The 21,710-nt window shown below is 33.4% G+C and overlaps 1 protein-coding gene across 3 annotated transcripts; it reads left to right on the plus strand.

Annotated features, from left to right (window-relative positions):
* Positions 1-1,403: 1,403 nt before the first annotated feature.
* LOC124364437 (putative methyltransferase DDB_G0268948) lies at positions 1,404-19,597 on the plus strand. Of its 3 annotated transcripts, XM_046819934.1 has the most exons (9): positions 4,011-4,435; positions 6,773-6,915; positions 7,402-7,568; positions 9,651-9,725; positions 9,875-10,004; positions 12,174-12,289; positions 17,337-17,477; positions 18,475-18,517; positions 19,387-19,557. In XM_046819934.1, exons 2-9 carry the CDS (start codon positions 6,811-6,813, stop codon positions 19,408-19,410), a joined length of 801 nt encoding a protein of 266 aa, XP_046675890.1. In that variant the 5' UTR covers positions 4,011-4,435; positions 6,773-6,810; the 3' UTR covers positions 19,411-19,557. The 3 variants fall into 3 exon arrangements, with proteins under 3 accessions (XP_046675889.1, XP_046675890.1, XP_046675888.1); XM_046819933.1 differs by lacking the exons at positions 4,011-4,435; positions 18,475-18,517 and adding an exon at positions 1,404-1,423 and having other exon boundaries at positions 19,387-19,597; XM_046819932.1 differs by lacking the exon at positions 18,475-18,517 and having other exon boundaries at positions 4,019-4,435; positions 19,387-19,597.
* The last annotated feature ends 2,113 nt before the right edge of the window (positions 19,598-21,710 follow it).

The raw sequence follows: 21,710 nt of genomic DNA on the forward strand, positions 1-21,710 counted from the left end.
AGGCTGTAAGGTCCTAAGGTGCTAACTGAAGGCTGTTTTAATATAATCGGATTGGTAAGGTAAGCTAAATATTAAGTGTAATGTTATCCTTGAATATTTATTTAGTATTAAAAGGTTTATGAAGGAAGATAGATGATTCCAAAGATCACTCTAGAACCATTTGGCTGAAGAATTCTTGTTTTATATTTTATTTACAAGGATTACTGTACTTGGGTTTATACAATTGAGGAACATTGAGTGGATAAGATGAAACGTTTTGAATAGCAATTGTAAAATCCACCACCTTCAGACAACGCAGTAGACGTAAAAAAGCCCTCGAAGCTTTGTAGAGTCTGTGCTTAAAATGCACCAGTCTTTTAGTAAAGTTAAAGTTTCAAAATGTAATATGGTTAATAAGAATGAGTTCAGGAATTTAACAAATGCAGTTTTTTCAATACATTAAGTGCAATATGTTACATTAATAAAGTTAAAAATTATTAGTAAATGAAGCTTCATAAGATGTTCACATATGAGGAAGTTTTTTTTATTAATTATTGGTCTTAGACATTTACAACAGTTTTAGATAAAGAATTAAACTAAATTGTTATATTTGTGTTTTTTTATTATGCTTAGAACAGCCAGAATTTTAAATAATATGAAAGTGTCTAGGAATTGTCGAGAGAGCTCGGCTGCCATACACATAGTAGTACATACATAAACAGACATTTCAGTAGAAATATGTACAAAAATTAATAATTTATAACTATTTCCAGTAAACTAAAAACATACTCACGCACCTCACATATTTTTTTACACTTTTTGAGGGCTCACTTTAAATGACACAATTGACTGTTCTCTTCAAAGTCTTATATTTTATATAACGCGGACTGTATACATTCTTCTCATTGTATGTTTTATTATACTTTGTTGATTATATGACTGCAATGTATTCAACAATATTTTCAATGTGTTAGTAGGCTCTATAACATATTATCGTTATAGTTTCTCCTCAATACTTTGGGTTTCAGTACTTATAACACTCTCCAATGGGGTTTTGAATTGTTTAGGTCTCGTAATTGATTAATTGAACATTACTTTTGTTTCAAGCATTTGTATATTTCCAGTAGTGGAAAAGAACTCTTTAGGCGGTCTACCAAAATTTCAGGGAGTGTTGTGTCCTCTACGAAACCTCACATAACCAAAAGGCCCTTGATGTGATCTTGACTAACTTTGTACAACAGAAGGTTCTCTCACTGTAGTTATTTGCCCATCAAACGCACCAGGGAAAGTGAGAAACTTCGGTACCTATGGCTTTTCTTGTTGGTGTACCTGTTTTTATGCAGTGGCGTGGTTAGTGTTGCTTTCAATCATTCTGAACTTTTAATAAGTACACTGTTGGGTTTGTTTTTACATACAACTTGTTCTACTGTCAACTCCTTAATTAGTAAGTTTATTGCCATACTTTAAATTTTTATTTTTGTTCTTAATTAATCTTGGTTTCTGCTATCGCGAAGAAGAAAATAAATTTCAATCTTTAGAAACATACTGTTCCTTTTTGTAATATATGACAATAGCAAGTGTCCTTGTAATCCTTTCAAATTATCAATCTTCAACAACAAACTAGAAGATATTCTTTAAATCCACATAATTTTATTATTATGCTGTACAAGCTGAGAATGTAATTTTACCTGTAGTGGTAAATCACGTCGTGCAATTAAAAAAGATATGAAAATAAGAAATTTTGCAAATTTTTTTAAGCTTTGCCTGATTAGGATGTAAAATCCAATTCTGATAGGCCTGATTCATATGTGTTTGTCATGTATTTACCGATCGCAACGTTTCCGAACTATGGGTAGGGTACGATAAGCGGACCCGGTTTTTTATATCGAAGAATGTAGTCTTCGATACCCTAATATTCGCATCTCAAATCCCTGACTATCAATCGATATAAAAGTATCTAATAGTCCTCAATAACAATCATATGTTTTAAATTAAAATAAAATGGAGTTTCGTTCCCACAAATTTCACATAATGGGGTTTTCGGTACGAGTCCAACAGGTTGAAGCCACAGAAACAATATATTTTATTTATGTCTTATCATCTTTCAAAGCAATGTCGTGTAGTTTTCTAAAATTGACTGCCATTTTTAATAATTAAAATTACTAATGCAAAATTGAAATATTACCCTACTGTATTATTTTAAAGTGTTTACAGCTGTTGATATAGACTATTTAAGTTAATAATTCAAAATAATTAATCAGTATGGATTGATTATATCGATGGTTATGATTAAGTAATATAGTTTGCCAATTTCGATATAAAAAACCGGGGTCCGCTTATCGTACCCTACCCCCGAACAATATATATGGACACCAAATTTAACGTAATATCTAAAACTTTACAATAAACTTATTGGACATTATTAATATTTAAGATTCCAATTTTTTGAAAATTGTGCATTAGAATTTATTATTTTTGTAACTCGTAGCGATCTTAACTCATGCTTGAGAGTACTGACAATGGTCTTCCTTACAATTTTATTACAACCAATAATTAACCTGCAATTTGCTGTTGGCTACATGTTAAAAGTAGTTGCAAAGAGCACTCTATGTAGCACTCCTAGTATAGGTTGTATAGCACCCACCCCACCTCATCGGCAACACTGTAGGATCGACTTTTCGAGTACCTCACTTGTGATGCCAATGTCAAATGTATTAATACTGATACTAATAATCTGTTGACTTTGCAATACATATTATAAACATACATCATTAATTGTCATAAGAACTAAGAAAACTGAGTCCGCGAGTATCGTGAAAAAATCAATTGTAAATAATTATTGCAATGTGGTTAAATAATGCTAATAGTTTGTACATCAATATTCAGACCTGCAAATAAATAATGAGCAACCACATAATTTTATTTTGACAGCTAATAATTTGATATCAATATTGCATAGGGTGACCAAACGTCCCGGAAAACCGGGATTGTCCCGGTTTTTAATCATGTTATGCGATGTCCCGAAAAATGTTATCGGGACGCCCAAAAGTCCCGGAATAAATATCCTTTTCTGCAAGGCCGATCATTACCCTCCACATCAAGCTGTGTTGAGTAATGTATAATGTAATATTTAAACTTGTGAACTATACTATTTAGCTATTTTTACCATTACATACCTACCATGATATATATAGTCAATGTTATGTAATAATCATGATGTTGTCAATTATTGTAATATCTATTATTATATTATACTATCATTTGATAACAAGTTAAAGTTTGAACACTGCTATATGAACATAGAGTCTTGGAAGTTCATGAAACATTGTTTTGTGTGAATCTAATTAATTAATTGTAATTAAAGACATAAACTATGAATCAAGTAGTTCTTATTAAGAATAATTCTTATCCAGGAAAAAACTTACCAGTTGGCTAGTATGCGGCCTGGTGATGATGGGGAGGGAGGAAATGGTACATAATTCGAAGCCAAGGCCGTACCCGGGAGGGGTTCAGAAGGGTTAAAAGTCTTTCCCTACTTAAAATTTAAAGGTTATAGCTTTCAAGTTCAAATTCTTTGGTCAAGTGGTCAGATGTGATATGTTAATACAAAAACATTTAAATGACATAAAAATACATTTACTTTTTTGTCAAAATTCTTGAGTCAACCCATAGTTTTTTGATGCTAAACTCCGGTTGATCAAGAGTTAAAATCGGCCTAAAAATGCGTCATTTTACACTTAAATTTTGAAAATTTTCCGGGGAGGACCCCCGGACCCCCCGACATGAAAGGGGGGACTCCGTACCCCCCAGACCCCCTGGTGCTCAACCCCCCCACTGGAGCTGTCCCGGTTTCTTCTGTGAATGATTTGGTCACCCTAATATTGCAGTATAACCCCTCACCCAATCAGAAAAGGGATACTGTTATTGGCATCTACGTTATGGAGCGTACCAACTAACGCTCATAACCAAAGAAGGTATGTAATTTAATTGTACTAGTTACACAACTGTGCAATTTACTTGTGGTTAAAAATCTACACGCTAAACGATTATGACTACTTTTGTAACTAATAAAAAAGCATTCATGTCAATGAACCGGGCCTGCTACCGTCTCCTTCAGTACATCGTGTACTGAATAGTTTTACAAATATTTGCTGGTACAGCTGGTAATAGTGATGATCAGCTGATCAAATAAATACTTATTAAGTTAGCGGTCTGTTAGTGTCAATTGTCAATGTGATTAACGCTGTCAAATTTGATGGTTTGATATGTTTCGTACGAGAAGTTAAATTTTTATGAAAATTGAGAAGTGTAGTAGAAAATTTGGCGAATTATTATGAATTTTAAAACTAATTTTTAAGTTACAGTTTTATTCTTTGGAAGAATGTTTTGGAGAAAGTAATACACATTTAGAACTTGTGTAATCTTATCCTAAAGTAGATCTTCAAACCCACAAGTGGTATGTACGTTTTCTGTAGTAGCCCGTATTTTTTACCTACTGATAGTATATTTTTAATAGCTATACTTTAATTGATGCTCTAAAGTCAATAGATTGTGTATAGTAGTTTTAACAATAATTATGCAGAAATAAAACTAACATCTGTATTTTACACATTTTATCTAAGCTAGCCTACAAGTTGATGGTAGGCCTATTTAAAACACTAACTAAGCTAAATTTTGTACCATAAGGAACTTTAAGTGTACATATATTGGCTAGAAACGAATACAAAATATAGCATTCGATTAAGATAAACAATGTTAAAAAATATTTGTTATTAACACATAAGCACATACGCTTTATTTATTTCCGTAATGCGTGGACTGTGGTAATTTTCTTATATCTTGTTGGAGTGTCTCTATTATTCAATAATATTTATAGAAATTGTAGCATTTGCTACATAGGCAATTTAAAGTGTAATAAATATTGATGGTAGAAAATATATTTGAATTCAATTAATGATGCCAAAATTCAGGTAAAATTATTGGGTAGGGTACGATAAGCGGACCCGGTTTTTTATATCGAAATTGGCAAACTATATTACTTAGCCTAATGATAACCATCCATCTAATCAATCGATACTGATTTAATTATTTTGAACAATTAACTTAGATAATCTACATCAACAGCTGTAAACACATTCAAATAATACTCGTAATGTAATATTTCAATTTTATATAAGTAACATTAGATTATAAAAATTGCAGTCTATTTTAGAAAACCACACGACATTGCTTTGAAAGATGACAATACTTGTGATAAGATTTGTGGGAAAGAAACAACAGTAACTTTCAGAGGTGCAAATAATGTCGTCTTTGGTTTTCCTAATTTTGGTTGTAATAATTTGTTTGATCACTGTAAATATTAAGTAAAACATATGACTGTTATTGAGGACTATAGATATTTTTATATCGATTGATAGTCTAGGATTTGAGATGCAGATATTAGGTATCGATGATTACATTCTTCGATATAAAAAACCGGGTCCGGTTATTGTACCCTACCCAAATTATTAATGTAATTTAATTTCAATAAAGGGTTTAAAGATGTAGGAAATGGTCAGTAATACAGCAGGTTTTTGTGGTAGGCAACTGTGATAACGGGTTTACAATAGAGATGACTTTGAGTTGAGAAATATATCTCTGTGACTTCATGAATTAATAGTCAGAGGCCAATCAAATAACTGGTCGGAGGTGATAATTGGTAGGGGAAGTTGTCGGTATAAAAACCTCTGACACATGCATCCCAGCTTTTAAAAAAATTATCTTTTGCTGTTTAATAATTAGTGTTTTTGAATTAATTTGTTACCCTACAATTCCGTGTAGGATTTTGTGAATTATTGTATTATTTGAATACAAAAGGGAAGTAAGAAGATTTGAATTCACTTAATAATTAACGCAAGTTTTCAAGAGAGTAGGTACTTGTCGTTGCAAGTGTTGTACAAGTAGTCTTCAATTTTAATATTATTTAAAAGTACCTGTAATAACTATTTGGTATACAACTGTCAGAATTATTTTTATAGGTCAATATATAAAGTTTTAATATTTTTGGGTGAAACATAGTTAAATTACAGTTTGAACTTTTGAGTCTTTAGCAACAGTAAACAGGTTGTGACAAGAATTTTTCAGGAAGTTTTTCAGTTTTATTTATTAGCCTCATTTATAATAGAGAAAAGTACATTTTATATCGAATTAAATTTTAAATTTTATTTTATTTGAATTTTATAAGCAAGTTAAATTTTTAGTCAGATTTTATGAGGTAGCTGGCTCTGTCTCAGAAGCCAATAACATTAAATTCTCATTGAGCGTGTTCTGGGCGTGTTCTTACTAACATCTAGGCATTTGAGGAGAATGGTTGCGTAGAGTATCCTAGTGAACTTCAGTAGGTGGCCACTAAAGTTTCAGAGGTTGTGCGGGATCTGGGCGTGTTCTTACTAACATCTAGGCATTTGAGGACAATGGTTGCGTAGAGTATCCTAGTGAACTTCAGTAGGTGGCCACTAAAGTTTCAGAGGTTGTGCGGGATCTGGGCGTGTTCTTACTAACATCTAGGCATTTGAGGAGAATGGTTGCGTAGAGTATCCTAGTGAACTTCAGTAGGTGGCCACTAAAGTTTCAGAGGTTGTGCGGGATCTGGAAATTTACACCCACGTCTAACACGTGTAGAAATCTGATTGTGAATAACTGTTCCTCTCTATTATTTCTTTACGTTTTGTTTATATTGCTTGCAATATAAAAATAGTTATTTTAATTGCTCCTTTGTTTCTATTTTTTTAATGGTGCTTGTATTGGTTTTTAGTTTCTCTCCACAACAACGTCCATCTAATTTGTGTGAAAATGGCATACATTAGGAATCCTCTTCAAGCTGTCTCATATAACAGGTTCCGTCCATTACCACCACAGGATTTAATCGAGAAAATTGTAACTTTTTTAAAAGAAGGGGTAAGTTTAGATAAATGTATTAGGCCTATGGAACTTTGCATTCATAGCTTATATGAAAACTAAAAAAAATATCAAAATAATAATGTTGTTTAAAAAAAAATTGAGTTTTAGATTGTTATTTGAATTTTATTAAATGGAAAATGTTCACTTGGACCTTTTTGTTGTTGCTGAAAATGAATCTTACAGGTAGGACCGTCATTTGCCGTTTTTATAGTTTCTGGGTTTTTACAGTTGTTAAAGACATTTTTGTTAAGCTTATAAAGACCTTGTATGATTATTTGGTATTACATTTGAATTTGTCTTTCAACAAAAGGGTGAAAGATTCCTGTTAGTTTAAAATCTTATTAAATTAAAATTCAAATGAATAATACTCTTAACAGTTTTGAAGTACAGCACTAACTTACAATAATTCAAGAGAAAATAGGATATTTTGTAAATGTTATCAACCAATTGTAAATAAGTTTATAAGTACAAACCATTTTACAGATTGATACAGATTATCCTCTTAAGCAAGCTCTGGACGTGGGGTGTGGCTCTGGTCAGAGCACAGAGATCCTCTCACCCTACTTTGAGCAAGTTATTGGTCTAGACAACAGCGAAGAGCAACTCTTACATGCAAAAGGAACAACCAAATGCCAAAATGTATCATACAGGTAAGCAAAAAGAATGAGCTATTACTTTAAGGGAATTTTTTGCTATTCGTTTTTAAGGAGCAGTTCTGTTTTGAAATTTTGACCTTCACAACAATCACATACGTGACCTAAATTCAAGGTTACATTACATGAGTGCTTGTAAATGTTGACTTTAACTTGTTATATTTATACGTATGTGTTTATAACCTAATATCAGAATCAGAAATCTTTATTGTCGTTGATATTTTACAAAATACATGACAGTTGTCAATTCACAACTTAAATATAAACTTAAGGAAATAGTGTAGCTATTATACTGTAAAAATCTGTAATATTATACAGTGATTTATTCAATAGAATTTCCTTAAATGCTATCTTAAAACTTTTGAGGTGTCAGAGTTTTTGATTTTCCAGGTAATGTACTGTACATTTTAATCACTTGATACATAAAGCTTTGTTGAGTCGTTGAAAACGTTCATCTTGTTTGTGCTATATTATGTCTATTTCTTGTTATATAGTTATGTATGTCACTAACTTTAATTGTGCTCTGGAAGTTCTCCTTTACGTACATAAGAACTGAAAAAACATACATAGACAATAGAGTAGGGGTACTTAGCCTAACAAAAAATGGTTTGCAGTGAGCCTGCCAGTCAGCACCACAGTGATAAGACGGACAGCTTCTTTTTACACATATTAGTTTTGTCCTGTATACAACTTGAAATCTGGTCTATTTTAGATTTTTTTTTTTTTAAGTTTAGAGCCAATGTGCGACCTAAAAATATAAACAAACTAACTTCTACTAAAAAGGGGCACAGAAACACTTATTAAGTGGTCACACGCTTCAGACGTGGTCAAGCAAATTAAAAAGCTTAACTTTTAGCCTTGATTATGAATGATTCTGAGGAGATAAACTTTTTAGTGCTATAGGTTGTTTCTGTTTGAAATCCATTGACATATGTGCCACCTAGTGGCTAGTGCTAGAAACACAAGCTATTAGTGATCAGCATGCAGCGAAAGAGCAATTAGACAAGAGCTGAGCAGTTCAGACTACCACTGACAAACCAATTGGGGCTGATGGATGAAGCAAGCGATGATTGCGCTGGTTCTGGTGGGGGGTATGTGAACCACATAAAACCCGGTACACTGGCTGTTCACAACTGTCCTGTTTGTATGATATATCTTTTCAGAATGATTTATAATCAAGACTTTTAGTTAGATTGTCTTAGCCATAACAGCCTTAGCTAAACCTTCAGAGAAAGTTGTATAAAAGCTTTTGGAACCCTGAATTTTATGATAATAGAAGTATACTGATGAACAACCACTGATGCAGAATAGACACTTCCATGACTATAATACTAGACGTGGCACACATTACCATCTGCCAGCTCTCCTAATATGAAAAGTATTTCCCTCCTATATTAGCTTGAAGCTGCACAATCTTCAGCCAGAAGAATTGAGATGCCTTACCAAGAAAAGACTGGAAACAACTGTTACAATTTGGTTGTGTCAACAATCCTCTGTATACACTCAATGAGTTCATTGAAAGAAAGCAATGTACATTACAACTTGACAAGTGTAAATAAAATTTAAACTGTCTGACACCATTTTAATACTTGATGTATGTTTGTTAAAATAAAGAATATTTAGTCCTTATCATGGCTTAATTTGTAAAATTAGAAGTACCGGAGCGCTAACTACTAAGAGAGTGGGTGATATGCAATACCCCTCCCCCTCGGGTGAAAGGAGGTCCAAGGGCTCCTCCGGAAAACTATTTAAAGATTTGGAAGTAAAACTAAGGGTTTTGGTCCATCTGAAATAATCTCAGATAACAATTTATCTTGAGCACGCAACATCAATCAATCAATCATCTTTATTTACAGTAACATTAAGAAACGTACAAGTACATAAGATTAAGAATTACAGTTAAATAATTTAAACTTAAATTTTTATACCCGTAGATCTCAATGTGGGACCAAATAAATTACAGTGCAGACTTGATTACTGTGGGGATGTTATTTTTACATCACTGGTTTGATCTACAGCTGAAGTTAGACCCTGGTCTTCACCAAGGTTAAAATCTATTAAGTTTATATTTTGCTACAGGTTGGGAAGTGCAGAGGACTTGAAAGTGGCTGACAGCAGTGTAGACTTGATCACTGTGGGGATGGCTATCCACTGGTTTAATCTACAGCTGAAGTTAGGCTCTGGTCTTCACCAAGGTTAAAATCTATTAAGTTTATATTTTGCTACAGGTTGGGAAGTGCAGAGGACTTGAAAGTGGCTGACAGCAGTGTAGACTTGATCACTGTGGGGATGGCTATCCACTGGTTTGATCTACAGCAATTCTGTAAGGAAGTTGACAGAGTGCTGCGTCCCCGTGGAGTATTGGCTGTGTATGGGTACAACTTTCCTAGACCTTCAGTCGGCTGTGTCTCTCTGGCAGATGCTGTGTACTCGGTCAGTGACTAATCAAAGCCCACAGTTAGATACAATAGATATCTGTTTAAATCCCAACAAAATTTCATACTAAATTCTTAATTAGTAAAGATTTTAACCTTTCAGGCTTTGTGCCTCTCTTAGTATACTAACATTTGGTCACACTTCCCCTCTACCATCATCACCTTCTGTGGTCAACACAAGAAATAATATTTAAATTTGTATATTTTGTTGTGGATATTACACAGTTAAAAATTAAATATTTGATACATTTTTAAATCATGTTTAATATTACCTAAAATATCTTTTTGAACAATGTATTCAATAGGTTTGCCTAAATTGAGTAAACAAAAAGTTAAATCAATTAAAAATCTTCTACACCCATTAAAAAAAAATTCTCCTATGCTTAAAAATCACATTTTATGTCGATTGGCTATTCCTGTATGTGGTAATGAAGTACATTCACATTGATCTTAAATGGATATCTTGTCAATTTAAATTGCCAGCTCTCTGCCATAAAACATGGACTGGAACTGGAAAATAAATACTGGCCTGTTTAATTTTTAGCTTTTAACAAATGCCACGATCAAGGTCTTTAAATTAGTTGATAAATTGCAGCAGTAGATGTATCAACAGCTTTCTCATTTTCCATTTGAAAACTTCCAGTAGAGTAGAGTTTCAAACATCGAGGCCACACAGCATCATCACTCAAATCAATATTGTGAATAAAGCACTGAGGTAATTAATAACCATTGTATCACTGAAAATGAATCCATATTTTAATATACGAGGTCGGTTTGATAATACAGTGACTTTTTAAATTTGCATAGCAACTTTAAATGCAACAGTGCTGCATTCAACTATAATTTATAAGTGGACAACTTCCTAATTTTGAGTAAGCTGTGTCTTGCAGTTGGTGTTTGATAGTCGTTCAAAGCAGACAACTCGTGAATTTTCACGAAAATAGGAACAAGAGAATTTTAAGTGCTGATTAAGCATTACTTTTAATGTAAAAAATCCATTACTGAGACTAAGGAAAGACTTGATTAATACTACGAGAACTCGGCACCTTCAATTTCAAAGGTTAAGAAGTGGTTTACAGAGTTCCGTTGTGGTCATACCAGCACTAGTGATGCCAAATGTTTAGGACGCCTAAAAGAAGTGACCAAGCCAGAAATCATCAACAAAATCCATGGAATGATATAGGACGATCGGAGAATGAAAGTGCGTGAGTTGGCTCAACCTGTAGGTATCTCAACTGAACGGTTACATCACATTTTATACGAATATTTGGACATGAAAAAACTCTCATGAGATGGGTGCCATGATTGCTTACACTCGACCATAAGCTTAACCGTGTGACCACTTCAAAAGAGTGTTTAGCAATGTTCAACAGTAATCCAGACGAGTTTTGGCGCTGTTTTGTAACTGTGGACAAAACATGGATCCATCACAACACACCAGAAACCAAGGAACAATCGAAACAGTGGGTTGTTCGGGGTGAACGTGTACCAAAGAAGATTGAAGTGAGTCTGTCAGCCAATAAGTTCATGGCCACAGTTTTTTGGGATGCACTGGATGTCATTCACATTGATTACTTTGAAAAGGGTAAAATGATCCCCGGTGAATATTATGCAGAGCTTTTGGAAAGATTCGATGTTGATTTGAAGCAAAAACAGTTGCATTTGACGAAGAAGAAAGTGCTGTTCCATCAAGACAATGCACATGTGCACACTTGAATTGGGTTACGAACTGCTACCCCATCCAGCATATTCTCCAGATCCCCCTGCGACTATTTCCTGTTTCCAAATCTAGAGAAATGACTGGGTGATAGGAGATTTGGGTTGAATGAAGAACTCATTATTGAAATAAACGCTTATTCTGAAAGCCTTGAGAAAACCTATTATGTGGAGGGAATAACCAAATTAAAAAAATGCTGGACTAAATGTATCGAGCTAAAAGGAGATTATATTGAAAAATAAAATGTTTATTTGCCGAAAAATTGTCTTATTCAAAAAGCCAAGTGACTTATCAAACCGCCCTCGTAATCTTCTTTGTAATACTTCTTTGCGACTACAATGACTCCTCCTACTTTTGTTTTTATACACTTACACCGTTTCAACTGTGGACCACCAAAGTGTGACTAAACATTAGAGCATGTAGTGATTGTAACCTAACAGTTTGTTATAGATGTTCACGGACACTCTTGGACAGTACATGCCAGCTGAGAGTAGACTTGTCTACATTGATGGCTACAGAGCTCCACAATTCTCAAAGTTCCCATTCAGCAGCCAGTCTCCACTCCGGTAAATCTGACTTTTAATTTGTGTTTCTCCAGTCAACTTCTTATCAACCTATATCAATACAATTTATATCAATATATTACTTTGAATTGATTGTTATGAAAGGTATGATTAATAGGATAATAGGATGGCATATGTTTGCCATAATTAATTGTTACAATAAAAGAAACACAAAACACAAGGTTTTGAAGACGAGAATCTGCCCTATTTTTCACATTTTGAATAATACATAATAAATAAATACAAAAGACATATGAACACATGGCGATAAACACACGAAAGTCCAAGTTAACAACAAACATTGTGTACATCAAAAAAGAACAAAATAAATATACCTAAATCCAGAACCATATCTGGAGAAGCGCAAATAAAAAGAATCACTAGACAACAAAAAGATGTGCCATAGAAACACATGATAAGTAACCACAGCAGGTAGTGAAAGAATGACTAGAATGTCCTGTTCCGTAATAGCACAGAGGCTAGCAGCATGCCTGGTTGGCATAAGGTGGTGTTGTTCGTGGTTGGGGGAGGGGGAGGGAAAAGGAAAGATTGTCCTCACCTCCAACCTATTTTGTACTCTTTTACTTTTTTTAAGACTTAAGGTCTTAATGTTCAAATGTATGGATGAGGTTTCTTGAATTTTTATAATTTGTTCAGGTTTTCTAATTATTTTTTTTATTGATACCCAATATGACCTGACTTCAACCAACTTAGTGGTTGATCTGCTAATTTTATGTGGAAAAAGTTTCTCGTTTGGAATTAGAAATCAGAACGTTTTATTCATAAACTTCAAGTTCAGAGTAGGTGTCAATCAAATACAATAGAAAATATAAAATAATTTGTATGATAACATAGGCTGGTTTTGGCAGTTCTTTATTCCCTTGCCTGTTGTCTAAAACTGTTATCACAACTGAGACTGCATGGTCCTGGAACTCATTCATTGTGTAAATTAATATATTCACAAGCCAGCAACGCAGTTCTTTTTATTAGCTTCTTTTCTTGTATTTTCTTAAAATGAATTGGTTTCGCATTATGCAGTCTTGCCCCAGTGTACAACAGCTTTTTAGAAAATGTTGGAAAATACATACAAAAGCGATCCTGTTGTGCATTGAAGTTAAGCCCATTTCATTATTTTTCAGCCATGTTATGAAAAAAGTCTGTTCACATATTATATGATAGCTTTATTCCATGTTACACAATGAGTTTTACACCAGCAATGTTGAGCAGCAGTTTTTAGACTTTTCCACTAATCCTTTCCTTGCATTGCCAGCTATGTGTTATTTAACTCTTATATTTAGTAGTCTTTTAGTCTTGTCTATATGTTCCATATTGTATATAGGGGTTTTTTTAGTCTTGAAGGTCATTTTTGTTTCGGTTAGATTTTGTCTTATCAAAAAGCCAGTTTGTTTCAAATCCTGGTGTGGGCACATCGTTATTACATGCCACAAATGATCATCTGAACTTAGCTTAAAGTATTAGAGCCATATTTTTTTTTCCAACCTTTGATCTTATGCCATGGTGGCCAGACACGTGGCAGTTCAGCGGTATGGGCAGTAGTCGATCGCACATATTTCTCGCTACATGTGTCACTGGTGAGTTCAAGTAGCTAGTTTGAGCAGAGCTGCAGTCACATAAACATGGCCGCCTCCATTGATTATCTTGCAAATGTGAATTTAGGAGTTTTATTTGTTACTACTAAAAATAATATTATTAATACTTATAATTTTTATAACATGAAGTCTTAAAAAACTTGAAATAAAATAAAATTTATTAACACTTGAAGAGTTGATCGACCTATTTAGTGTTGATCGGGTAACCGTGAAAGTGCGATTTATACCATAAGTGGTGAAGCGTATTTTTTCAATAAAAGCATTCTTACTAGTCACATCTTTAAATTGTATAAATGAATAAAATGATTTATTTCCTATAAACTTACAAAACTGATTTAACTTAACAATGACAGGAAAAATACACTGACCTCTTTTACAAGTAGCTAGGTCAGCGAGAAAAAAAAATCTAAAATGTATTATGTATCACTCAAAAGCATATGAGTTTCATTAGTGTTTAGTTGTCTTTGATTTTCAGAAATCGTGATTCTAGTTGCCAATATGATTTTCTTAGATGTGATTGTGATGTTAACTTCTGTACAGTGGAAATTATTATTTGTTCACAAATCATTTTGTTCTTTGTTTTTTATTCAAATTGTGCAAAGTTTTATCTTACACTATATATAACACTTCAGAATGAATGAATACAGAATATACAGAAATCTTTATTCGTATACATGGAGTACAGAATTGTGTCAATATAATTTAGTTGTACAATCAGGTATTTAAAAATTCTTCTAGAGTGTAATATGGTTTCTGCAGCAGCCAGGCCTTGAGTGCTGTCTTGAAGTACTTCTCATCTCTGCGTCTCTTGAGGTCCTCTGGAAGATGATTGAAAAGTTTTCTCCCCATGTATGTAGGTTTCTTTTCAAATAGGGTCAGGTGGTGTGTGGGGAGGGCATAGTCACAGGCGTTTCTGGTGTCATAGCTGTGTGTGTGTCACCTAGCTGGTCAGGTTTCTGAGCTATTGTAAAGCAGATGGTCTCGCAGATGTAGAGTGAGACAGCTGTCAAGATCGCTAGTTCTCCAAATGCCTGACGGCATGAGTCTTGAGGAGTCAGTCCCGCAAGAATTCGAATTGCTTTCTTTTGTAGAACCAGAACCCGCTCCCTGTTTCTTACTGAGGAGTTGCCCCACACAAGTAGTCCGTACCTCAGATGAGATTCAAAAAGAGAGAAGTATGCTGTCCTGGTAGTATCATTGTTACAAGTACTTTTTATTCTTTTAAGAGCATAGATACTAGAGTTGAGCTTGCTGCAAAGACCATCAATGTGTGAGTTCCAAGAGAGATTGTCATCTATTGTTATGCCGAGATACTTGGCTTCATTATCTTGGATTATTTCAGGTAAGCCATAGTAATCATTGGTTCTTCGGCCTTTCCATATTAATTGTTGTGTTTTGCTCTCATTAAGAACTAGGTCATTATGTTGGCAGTATTGCTTTGTCATATTCAGGGCTATAAATGAATTTATTTCAAGAGATTCTGTGTCTTTTTTTGCAATAAGAAGAGCGGTGTCATCTGCATATAACATAGCTTGGGCCCAGTCAAGAAGATAGCTTGGTAGGTCATTTGTCAGCAATATGAAGAGCACTGGTCCAAGTATAGATCCCTGAGGTACACCTCTAGTGATTGGGAGCAAGGTTGATCTTGCTTTATGGGATGTGTTGTTTCTGGTATAATTTAATTCCACTAGTTGCTGTCGATCTTTCAGGTAACTAGCAAGCCAGTCATGTGATGCTCCCCTAATGCCCATATTCCCTACTTTTTGGAGCAGTAGAGAGTGGTTTAGGCAATCAAAAGCCTTGCTGAAGTCTAGTAGCATGGCGGTTACTGTTGTACCTTCTTCAAGTTTGTCAATAATAAACTCTGTCAGTTGAACTATAGCCGTGGTGGTGGATCTTCCTCGTAAGAAGCCATGCTGTTGAGGCGTCAAGATGTTTTGAGTAGTCAGGTGTGCTGTCAATTGATTCAGAAAGATTTTTTTCAATTATTTTTGATATCGTTGGAAGAATCGATATAGGTCTATAGTTTTCCACTGATGTTGTATTGCCTTTCTTGTGTTTAGGAAATACTTTTGCTTTTGCTTGATGAGCCTTGTAGATCAAATGATATTCGTGTCTAGAGGAATCTGATGTGACTGACTTTGTTTAGTATGAAGTAGAAGTTGTCGATTGGATTTGTTGTGTGTTTATTTTGAAGTATAACACTTACTTCAACACTGTTTTGTATCAGGTAACTTCATAAAAAAGGTAAAAAACATGAAAATTAATTTAATATGCTTAGTTCATTGTTTGATTATCAAATGAAAATAGGTAAAAATTTGCCACCTTGCGCTTTTCTCTGTAAACATAAAATTATTACCATTTTCTTTTCTGAACGCCATAACACTATATATAAAAATATATATTTTTAGTTTACAATTTAGCTATTTTGGATTTTTGAAACATCTTTGATTTTTTAATGATGCAGATATTTTTATGTAATATATTTTTCACATGTAAAATGATAAATACAATATATGCTGTAAGAAAAATATTTGTATTTATGCTTCAAACTTATGTAGTTAGTTTTATCCTCTGATTCTTAACAAGAAAAATTACATGTAACACTTATACATGCACTACATATAAGATTTATTATGGAATTTATAAAGGGACCCTGTAAAATCTACAAAAATCAGTGCACGTTTTAAAATTTCTGATGGACGCTTCCATGGTTAACAGACTTTTTTATGTCAGTCCACGAACTTATATTATCAGAGAATAAAAATGTTTACTGTATCCGTACAAAAGATGCACAATTTAATACTGTACACAATATAAAACACCTAGATAACTGTTTAAAAATAAAAATGTATATTACACTATTCACACACGGTTTTTTCTGATTGTAGATGTATATTGTACGATTGCCAATATATCAGAATTTTAGGAACAAAAGTGTTTAGTGATATGTAGGTATACATGTAAAACAACTCTTATTCTTCGATGTAGTATGCTAAACATACCGATTGGTGCTTTAATGAAACGGTGCCATCACGAGTCTCGCTAATACATTGTTATCATGACTATGTTATTTTGGCAGCACTATAATCCATCGTGATTGTGACTTGTAATGTTTATAGGTTCAAAAGAATTTCTTGATTTTTGCTAAGTGATTTTGGTATAAAACTTTATTTAATTTCATACTTAGTATAAATCACAAACTCTTACTCTCTATATGTGTTTTTTGTGAATTTTAAATACACCCGACTATAGAGCTCTATAGGGCTTCCTAATTTCCAATGTTAATCTTATTAAAGTATTTTTGTTTGGTTTAAAACAGCTGATTACTGAAACATATGTTTTGCTCAGGCAGTTATTCTTAATCCACTAACCAATTTAATATCAACTGATTGCTTATCAACATACTGTACGTGTAATAATTGAATGAATGTTAACAGATTTGAATTCTCTTCAACTACGCAGAAGGCAAGTATTGAAGACTTAATAGGCTACATAAGCACTACGTCTTCTTACCAGAATTACTTGGAAAAACAGGGTGAAACTGAAGCTTCTTGTCTTCTGGCAGATTTCAAGTCTCAGTAAGTAAAAGAGAACAATATACAACACGTTTATACTCATAGAGTCAATTATTTGTTGTTAATCATCCAATGTAGTGCACTTTTCATCTGAAGAGAGTTTTGATGGGTTGTCAATCAAGAAGTCAACGATTAAAACATAGAGACTAATCAAATAATAGTTTAAATTAAATAAAACAAGACCCTTTGAATAATGATTCATAATTAATTCAAATAAATTGGAAGGAGAAGAGGATTTTGGCCATTAGCCATCCATATGTATTATAAAAAAAGAAACATAGTGTTTCAAGAACTGTTATCCACACTTAACGTAATTATGGAGGGAAGGGTTGATTCAATGCGAATTTTGAGCTTAGCTCCATTCCATCTTCTGCTCAGTGCAGCTTCTGGAATATGGAATACACATCCATCTGTAAAGATCCGAAATAAGTTGACGATGAAGGTGTTTAAGTCAAACTCTTTACATCATTCCAACATCACAGATAACTAGACTGCAAAAGATCTGGTTTACCCAACAGCCGTCTCATGTAATCTAGATGGAAAGGTTTTCTCATTGTTCCATTAAGTGTATAATTGAGTGCATAACACTGTTTTAGACATGCTCCCAAAGCACAGTTAAGCAACCAAGTTTTCTACACATAACGTAGCTGTGGTGGGAAGAGTTGATTCAGTGCGAATGATGAGCTTAGCTCCATTTCACCTTTTGTTCAGTGCAGTGTCTAAATTGGAGCAAAGCTCAACAGTCGCATCGAAATGGTATTTTTACTCTTTTTTAGAAATAAACTTAAAAGCATGAAGATTAAGCTTTCATGAGAGTTTAAACATTTACCAGTTAAGGTTACTATATTTAACATTCTTTTTTTACTGTAAGTGGCACCTTGCATTAATTTGATCAAATTAATGATTATTTTAAAAGTTATGGAAACCATCTATTAATTAGGTATTTGTGTATACAGGGTGTTTCCTAAAGGTGTTCCAATATTGTGGTATTTTGTTCTAGACGTAAAAATGAGCAAAAAACTTTATATGGAGGTATGTCCAAGGTATGTATTAAAAGTTGTTTATGTTTCTGGCATGGTTTGCATTTTACCCATAACTAACTTAACCTATTTCTTCTGTAATGTAAAAGTTGTTTTGTCTCCATTCCAATTACTTTAGTATAAAGTATTATTTGTTTTATTAGTAAGTGTTTATGATTTAGTTTTCTTTTCATTAGCAACAGGAATGGCAAATAATGATATTACCAACTCAGAATTAAACAACTTTTAATAGCTTAAATAAACAGCCGTTCACATTAATCAGATCATTGACTTTAAATCAGCTGTTCAGAGTAAAACAGTTTAGAAAACTATACTTTCTGTTGTGTTGTGTGTAAAACATGATATTATGTTTGGTAGTACTAATCAGTTGTTTGTTATTCGATTTTAATAAAACAACCACTGTTAGATTTAGAATAAAGTTTACAACATTTTAATATTCTTGTAAAATTTTCATACAGGGTATTGAATTTGCGGAATTTAACATCAAAATTTATGATTGGCTGCCATTTTGAAACGGATAAAGATAATTTGTTCATATTTTTTTCTTAAAAGGCCAACACAATTGCAGAGTTTCATAACCTTATCTTTACTGGTATAAAAGATATAACTTTTTTGGTAAAAACCACATACATACAGATAGATGGAAAACTAAAAGTTTTAGGACATACCTCCATATAAAGTTTTTTGATCATTTTCACGTCTAGAATAAAATACCACAATATTGGAACACCTTTAGAAAACACCCTGTATAGGTCAGTGACATGAATCTCTTTTAATTTAAGACCCATCACAATAAGATAAAATTTAATTGAATAACAAACATGTCTAACTTAAGAACTTAATTTATGACTACTCTTTCTTTTATTTTCCAGAATAGCAGAGCAGCTGGGTGGTGAAAAAAAGTTGGAAGGACTTACATTTGATATTACATTTCCATATTTCCTGCTCTTAAGTCGCAAAGATTTATAGCATATGTTTCTTGTATATTTAAATCTGAGATATTTTATTAATTCAAAATTCATTTATTTGATCAATATATTGTATGTATATTATAGTGTTGTTAAAATTAAAAATATTATATATAAGCCAGTGAGTTCTTATGTTCCCCTACCATTATTTTCATTAGTTGTTGGTGTGCATAATTATGGTATCTTGGAAAGGGGGACAGAAATTCAAGTGGGTAAACCAAATAGAGTAATACTTATTATGAAAGAAATATATAGTATACCTAGTTAAAAGAGAGACTACCAAATAAAAATCTACTCTACACTTAACATAGCTATAGTGGGAAGGGTTGAGTCAATTTGAATGTTGAATTTAGCTCCAGTTCATCTCCCTTTTAGTTCAGCATCCGAACTTTGATGCTATCACAGACTTAACTCCTAGAATCTGAAGTCATGTTTGTCTGATATTGAAACAATATAAGAAGTTCACTTTGAGCCTCTTCATTACCAACTTTTTTGGTTCTCTTTAGACGAACATGATTCCAGATCCCAGGGGTTGTCTGTGACAGTTCAGACACTGCACTTAGAGGAAGGTGAAATGGATCTAAATTCAACATTCACTATTTTGTATATATTATATCGACTTAAATACTAGTATAATGTATAAATCTTTATCTAACAAATAGTTTTTTAATAAATATTTACTAATATCCCAGAATTCCACAAATAACATGATAAATAAATATCATAATATAAACGAATTGTATCACGTCTCGCCAGAAATATATACATTACAACAGGATATAACCAGTAGCTTGTCTTCTTCTCAGGCCACAGATAATCCTAAGTGACATTTGCTTAAACACAAAAACTCTTCAGAAGAGAATCCAGAAGCCGTCTCCGCAAGATGAGTCACTAGGTGAGAATAGGATAAATTGATCTGAAATATACAATTATTTTTATCAATAGAGCGCCATAGCAAGCCTGAGAATTCCTCCTAAGATCATAATAAATAATTATAATAGACAATAAACAACACCATTTAATATGAAAATACCAGAGAATCCTCCTTGCTTAGTTAATTACTTTGAGAGCCTTACTCATCAAGCCAAATTTGAGATTCTTAATTTTGTTAACATTTAATTGAAATTATATATTGAAAAGAATGAAATTGAAGTTGGTCCAGACAGCAAGCAAAACAACATTAGTATTGTTAGCGTTCTGGAAAAGATAGTCTTTCATATGGTTTCTAAATTATATATATATATATATAATTTATATATGTGTGTGTGTGTGTGTGTGTGCGCGCGCGTGCGCGTGCGCGTGCGTGCGTAATAATAATAATAATAATAATAATAATCTCTTTATTGCATTCTTTTAACAATTTTTACATCGTATCGCAATCGTCAACAGTTTTTATAAGTCCATTTACACGAGATCATCCACACATTCACACAACCTCACACTCACAGTTCTTGCAATCATTCAGGTCACAATCGCATTGACCTCAGATCCAGCAATCTAAATATCCCAGCGGCTTGACATGAATTCATCAACAGAGTAGAAAGCCTTGGACTCCAAAATGAGCTTGAGACGCGTTTTAAATTGATTTTGATTATTGGAAATTTTGATTTCTTCAGGGAGCCTGTTGATTAATCTGACACCAACTTCTTGCGGTAGATTTTGCGCTAATGTCAATCTGTGTTGATGCGTGCGAAAGTTGTCCCTGCCTCTAGTTTCATATTGATGAACGTCCCCGCCACGAATCAAAGTGCACCTTGATGTGCAGTACACGATCACCTCAAAAATATAGAGGCAAGGCAAAGTCAGCGATCTCAACTCCCCGAAAGATTCCCTACACGACTCTCTATAATTTAAATTTTTAATGATTCTGACAGCTTTTTTCTGGAGTCTAAAGACGCGCTCCATTTTGTTTTTTGCACAACTTCCCCAAAGTCTTATCCCATACGCAAAATGAGCATGGATTAGGCCATAGTAGGCCATTTTTAAAACTTCTGGGGAACAAAATTTTGCTAGATTGCGCAGAGCATATATACCTGAGGTAGCTCTAGCACAGACCCTGTCAACATGATCGCTCCAGGTCAGTCCTTTGTCTAGAATCATTCCCAAAAAGTTTGTGGAGTTATTTTCTTCGAGAAGGTCGTCATCTATAAATACGGCCGGACGCACCACTCGATCATGCTGACGAAGGCCGAAATTTACTACGATTGTTTTTGACTGATTTGTTTTCA

This window comes from Homalodisca vitripennis, chromosome 6, assembly GCF_021130785.1.
Source record: "Homalodisca vitripennis isolate AUS2020 chromosome 6, UT_GWSS_2.1, whole genome shotgun sequence".
Taxonomy (NCBI): Eukaryota; Metazoa; Arthropoda; class Insecta; order Hemiptera; family Cicadellidae; genus Homalodisca; species Homalodisca vitripennis.

What these genes read in the sequence shown, in the direction of transcription:
- LOC124364437 (XM_046819933.1), top strand. Translation starts at nt 6,811, where the DNA reads ATGGCATACATTAGGAATCCTCTTCAAGCTGTCTCATATAACAGGTTC. An exon ending in TGCCAAAATGTATCATACAG is followed by an intron (nt 7,569 to 9,650) that starts GTAAGCAAAAAG and finishes ATTTTGCTACAG; the next exon opens with GTTGGGAAGTGCAGAGGACT. An exon ending in GTGGGGATGGCTATCCACTG is followed by an intron (nt 9,726 to 9,874) that starts GTTTAATCTACA and finishes GGCTATCCACTG; the next exon opens with GTTTGATCTACAGCAATTCT.